The following is a 5,803-nucleotide window of genomic DNA, read 5'->3' as shown; positions in this document are numbered from 1 at the left end:
ATGTCAATTTTCAGCTGAATGCCTCTCAAAGTGAGAGAGTCTTTCCATTATATAGAGAAAATAAAGATTACACATCCCTAAAGATCCGCCATTCCTATCCCTAAAGATCATCTATTCTATCTATACAAATCTGCCATTGAATCCCTCTAAATTTGCCTTGCTATCCCTCCAAATCAGCTATTCTATCACAATATTTATTCATATGATTCTACAACAAATGTATATGATCATGCTAATTTATATCACTATATAATTACATTAATATATACAATCATTTAGTTGTCTATCATGCTAACACAGAGTACCCTTCAGGACAGTTATCAGCTCAGTAGCTCGAGGGTGCGTGTGAAATGGAATAAAACGTAGTGGTTCAATGTCAGCACGAGAAGTAGAAATACCAAGAGTGTTAAGTCCAGGCATTTCTTTTACACCCACAAGTAGACTGTTCTTATAATTTTTAGGCATAATACATAAATATGTCATTTAACTTGACCTCAGCTAGCATATATGCCCTTTAATTTTGGGTGTGCACAAGTAGACACTTAAACTTGTATAAACTTGAACAAGTCGACACACGCGTCATATGTGGCATAGTACAGGTAAGATGCCACATTCCACATATGACGCCAAGTAGGATTTGTGTCTACTTGTTTAATTCTATATAAATTTTAAGTGTCTATTTGTGCACACTCAAAATCGGAGGGCATAAATGTCAGATAAAGTCAAATTAAAGATCATGTTTATGTATTATGCCTAATTTTTAAGAAACGCTAAAACTTAAATAATGCCTATCCTTTTTAAAGTGAAGCAGCATTCCACAATCCACAATATCTCATCTTCTCTGCCCTTTTAGAATTAAAGTTATCGCAGCAGCTCTTGGGTAAATTGAGCTATTTTATTTGAGGTTAATCATTTCTAATCATTTTGATTTATGAACTCATTTCTCATTTTTAATATTTAATTATTTGATGGTTATATGTTTGCGCAGTTTATCATGGATAAAGAGTGGATGCACGAACCAAAATTTTCTAAGAGATATGTTGAGGGCGTTCAATCTTTTATGAAACTTGTTCGGTCTCATTTTGATCCGAACACTAAGATTCGATGTCCATGCCAAGACTGTTTGAATACAAAGGAATTATGAAAGATTACGTACAATGGATATACCACGGAGAACAAACAATCACAAAGAAGAGATAATGATGAAGCATGTCCAAAAAAATATAATGTAAGCAATCTTCTACCATCAATAAATTGCATTCTAAAATGTAGAAATGCTTTTTGTGTTTAAGGCTTCCTTTATTGTAGTTGCTGGTGATTTCTGTTCTGTTTTTTAAATTTAAATGTGTAGTTTAAATGTAGAATGTACCATGTAGCAATTTAATTTATTGCACAATTTTAAAACTTTGGTATTTATATTCTCTTAAACAATGGCAATGGCAATGGGCAATTGGCATGCATCAACATCTCATTTGCCCTGGTTAGCTCTTTAAGGATAATGTTTTTCTTTCAGTTACGGTTGAACATTTTCTCGTTGACAACGAAAAGGATCATTTCATTGCGAAGTAAATTGCTAGAAAGAAAACTTTGATCAACATGCAACTAAACATGAAAATTCTTATATTTCTGTCACAGTTTTAGGACACGAAACAATACATATAATAAATGCTTCTACTTTCAATGCGCGCACAAGAATAGCCAGACGAAGTGTATCAGCATCTACTGAGAGAGCTGCCCACTTCAGATTAATTTTCAAATTGTCCACATTACAATACATTGTGTCCATCCATTGGGTACTTCTATAATAAATGATTATCCTAACTTTTGTGCACGGACAGTAAGTCAATTTGCTCGTTTTTTTACAGTTAACCTCAGGATTTGGTTGGTTGGCATAGCTCATAAGACATGGCAGAAGTCATAACTCCCTTCCATAGTTATGGATTCTCATTGTCATTAGAATCATGCGAAGAACTTTGTTGAATGTTTCGGGAGGTACAATACAATGATTGTTGATTGTTTTTCCATTTATTTTTGCATCATTAGTAAAACCTTCTTCCTCTTCAAGCTTGATAGATAGGGAAGAGCTAATTAGCTCTTTCATAAAGCTATCATTTCCTCTGAGCGCTTCGTAATAACAATGTTTGATTAGTCTATCTGTTTTATTTTCAATTTTATTAACCTTATGAGAAGAGAAACTACATGCAACATTCATCTGGAAAAAAAATAAACTGAACGTACCAATGGACGTTATGGACATCTATATAGGGGAAATGTCAGCTTCCATGAATGAATTATAAGTTCACAACAAACAATATTTATTAGAGAAAAGTATTATTCCAATGCTGTCATAAGACGCTGGTGAGCAGCTAGCACGCTGCAAACAACTTTCAGAAAACAAAGGATCACATTTCTAATGACATATTTATTCTAAAAGAATTTCTTTCCAAGTAGTGCAATCTGTGTCTTATTAAGCTGGAAACCTTTGGCAAGAATATCGTTCAGAATAGGTAGATCTGAAGCAATATTTGGACTAGTAATCATGAAAATTCCAGGATTTTGACTGTTGAAAGTAGCGAGAAAAATAGCTTTTTTGAGTCCTACATTATATTGGAAGTGAATAAGACCTTGTGGGAACACAAACACATCGCCAGGATTCAAGGTTTTGGAGAAGAGACGACTTCTATAGAAGTTTGCAGGATCAGGGACAAGAAATCCTGCAAGGACAGTACCCTCCAGGATAGTTATCAGCTCAGCAGCTCGAGGGTGCGTGTGAAATGGAATAAAACGTAGTGGTTCCAAGTCAAGGCGACCAATAGAAATACCAAGAGTGTTAAGTCCAGGCATGTTGTTTACATCCACAAACTTTGCATAAAAACCAAACCCAGGCGCTACATTTCCCCTAACATTAAGACCTGAAGCAAAGAAATCATTTGGTGTTGCAAGCTTAGGGTCTTTGCAAATCTTTCCATTCACGAAAACTGCACAGGTAAAATAAAATGAAGCAAAGCATATTAATCAGATGATAAGAGCTGACAAAAATTATACGACATATATACAAAAACTATGCCTCATTCCTAAACATTAATTACCTGAAGCCTGAGAGTCGTTAACAGCAACACATATGTCCTGTAGAGGGTTGTTATCATAAGCATAAGCAGGGGAATTACAAATGAAAGCAGTAATGACTAAACTTGTTATGAACAACCACATGCTCATTGTTATGCTTTGGGTTTGTTATGATTTTTTTCGAACAACCAGAAAGGTGTGACTACTTATACTCTCATCTAGTTGAAATATAAGAGAAAAATACTGTGCATTGAAAATTCTGCATCTACACTATTTGGTAGTGCTAGTACAGAGTTAAAGTTTCACATGAGCCAATTATATGGTGTCACGAAATCATGTAGATCTTTGATTGATATGTCATTCCCCCTCCATTCTTCATAGATTATTAGCCCCGGGAAACATATACTAAAAGTTTAGTGTGCAATTTGCATGAAATCTATTTTTCAACTTCAAACTTGTAACTTGTTAGTGTTGCAAGAGAACAAAGAAGCACTTCTTGTAACAAAAACAAAAACAAAAAGGATCAGCAAAGGTTTGTTCTACACCATGCCGCTAGAATTAAGACTGTCACCTTCATATTTGAGTAAGGAATAAATATCAGACCCTACGGAGTTCAACTGACTAGTAGTGCTTGTGACTTTTCTTATTTCGGCTTGGATTGAATACTAGACAGGAAAGGAAATGATTCATTTGGATCGACATGAGTGACCAACTACATTGCCAGAATCCATATTGTATAGTTGAAAGAGGTTGACCTCCTTGCTTCTTTCATGGTATACTCCTCTTCCCACCAAGCCCCTTTTCTCCTCGGTCCACAAAGACAAAAATGTAGGACTGGTGCCAACAGTTCATCACGAAAGTATTGACTCACTAAGTCCGGATCGCTAATTAGTAATATTAATCCTATATAATATTTATATAAATTGAAGTCTTTTAACTTTTACAAGTGAAACTCCAGGATCTTGTCCTAGAGCTCGAACTTATACAATTTAAACTCCAAGCAAGGATACTGTCCCAGAGTCCAGTAAAAATATTGGAGTTCAAACTTCAAACTTATACTGTTATACAGTTCAAACTCCAGATAATATCACGGACTTTCAGTAATTAATAAAAATCTTGACAATTTTCAAAAAGGTGCAAGTGAAGCTATTTGGTGATTACTATTTAATCTATATTCAATTTGTAGCTAATATATGTTTATAAACTTAAGACAAAAGGCTTCTCTACTTCTTTTGGCTTCTTCTTCCAAAAGCTTTTGCTGAGTTTACTTCTTAGTATAGGGAACTGCTATATACTATTACTAACTAGGTTAGTACCTACTCCTTAGTGTTGCCAAAGTAATTAATTAATGCAAACATTTGATAAACAATTTTGTCAAATAACTTCCATGATTTTTTCATTAAATTGTTGGGAAAATGCATAAGTACCCCCCAGCCTATGCCCGAAATCTCAGAGACACACCTAACCTTTACTAAGGTCCTATTACCCCCCCGAACTTAATTTATCTATAATATTCTACCCCTTTTCGGCCTACGTGGCACTATCCTTGAAAAAATTGTCAACACGCGCTGGGCCCACAAGATAGTGTCACGTAGGCCGAAAAAGGGTAGAAAATTATATATGAAATAAGTTCGGGGGGGGGGGGTAATAGGACCTTAGTAAAGGTTAGGTGTGTCTCTGAGATTTCGGGCATAGGCTGGGGGGTACTTATGCATTTTCCCAACAATTTAATGAAAAAATCATGGAAGTTATTTGACAACATCCATGTTTATCTTGCATTCACATTAAATATGTTGTAGCTTGGGTTGAATCAAAGATTTTCATGAATCAAATTTCGTTACTTAATTTGCAGAGGGAAAACTAGAACACTTGGAAGTTTTACTCTTATATTTGCACTCCATTTTTTTGGTAGACACCAGTACTAGTTTAGACAAGAATGTGGCGGAGCCAGAATTTCGACTAAGAGGTGTCAAAATATAAAGAAGTAAAATTGCGTAGAAGTCAAGGAGTGTCAATATGTAATATATATATATATATATGCATAAAAGATATGTTTACCTACACAGTGTAATATTCCGACGAAGGGGTGTTGATCGACACCTCTCAAGTATATGTGGCTCTGCGTACACTAATGAATCTGCAACGGCTTGGGCAGACAAACTAGGAACTACTTCTGCTAGACAAATTTTGATCATCTAGATGCAATTTACTTTCCTACTGCACAACAAGCCTAATGTGATCCAAACAATAATTTTTAACCATCTTAATTGTGGATTACTATGTAGTTGAATCTTTTATTTGAAGTTAAGGTTGTAATAAAAATGTTTGATTAGTCAATCTGTTTTATTTTCAATTTTAAGTTATTAACCTTACAAGAAGAGAAACAATATGTTACTTTTATCTAAAAAAAGAAAAACTGAACGTACCAAGTGGACGTTATGGGCTGAAAACGAAAAAACTGAACGTACTAAGAGCCTGTTTGGATGGGCTTATAAGCTGGTCAAACTGGCTTAAAAGCCAGTTTTTGACTTATTAGAGTGTTTGGCAATTATCAAAGTGACTTATTTTAAGTCAAAAATGACTTATTTTAAGCCAAAAGCTAAAAGCTAGGGGGGGGAGCTTTTTTTTTTTTAACTTAAAAGCTCTTTTATGTTGACCAAGTATATTACCTTTTTGCCCTTAATTCTTTTATACAATTTCCAAATTGCCCATATTGAATTATTATTATTATTATTAT

At 34.5% G+C, this 5,803-nt stretch overlaps 2 protein-coding genes across 2 annotated transcripts in view; both read right to left on the bottom strand.

Moving 5' to 3' along the window:
• LOC102601917 (putative germin-like protein 8-1) overlaps positions 1 to 465 on the bottom strand; it is a 4,890-nt gene extending 4,425 nt beyond the window's left edge. The window contains exon 1 of the mRNA XM_006345419.1: positions 297 to 465. Coding sequence (XP_006345481.1) covers positions 297 to 465 — 169 coding nt within the window. The remainder of the gene's footprint in view (positions 1 to 296) is intronic.
• A 1,962-nt stretch (positions 466 to 2,427) lies between these two features.
• LOC107060236 (putative germin-like protein 2-1) lies at positions 2,428 to 3,216 on the bottom strand. The gene is made up of 2 exons (XM_015307836.1): positions 3,090 to 3,216; positions 2,428 to 2,978 (listed from the first exon to the last, which is right to left on the bottom strand). The coding sequence occupies exons 1-2, from the start codon at positions 3,214 to 3,216 to the stop codon at positions 2,428 to 2,430; spliced, it is 678 nt and encodes a 225-aa protein (XP_015163322.1).
• Positions 3,217 to 5,803: the final 2,587 nt, after the last annotated feature.

Source organism: Solanum tuberosum, unplaced genomic scaffold (assembly GCF_000226075.1).
Source record: "Solanum tuberosum cultivar DM 1-3 516 R44 unplaced genomic scaffold, SolTub_3.0 scf00068, whole genome shotgun sequence".
In the NCBI taxonomy this organism is placed as follows: domain Eukaryota; kingdom Viridiplantae; phylum Streptophyta; class Magnoliopsida; order Solanales; family Solanaceae; genus Solanum; species Solanum tuberosum.
This window is presented reverse-complemented; position numbering and strand designations above follow the sequence as displayed.

Excerpts from the sequence above, each read along its gene's own strand:
- LOC107060236 (XM_015307836.1), bottom strand. The coding sequence starts at position 3,216 with ATGAGCATGTGGTTGTTCATAACAAGTTTAGTCATTACTGCTTTCATT. Across the intron at positions 2,979-3,089 it reads TAACGACTCTCAGGCTTCAG|TTTTCGTGAATGGAAAGATT; the intron begins GTAATTAATGTT and ends TTACCTGTGCAG.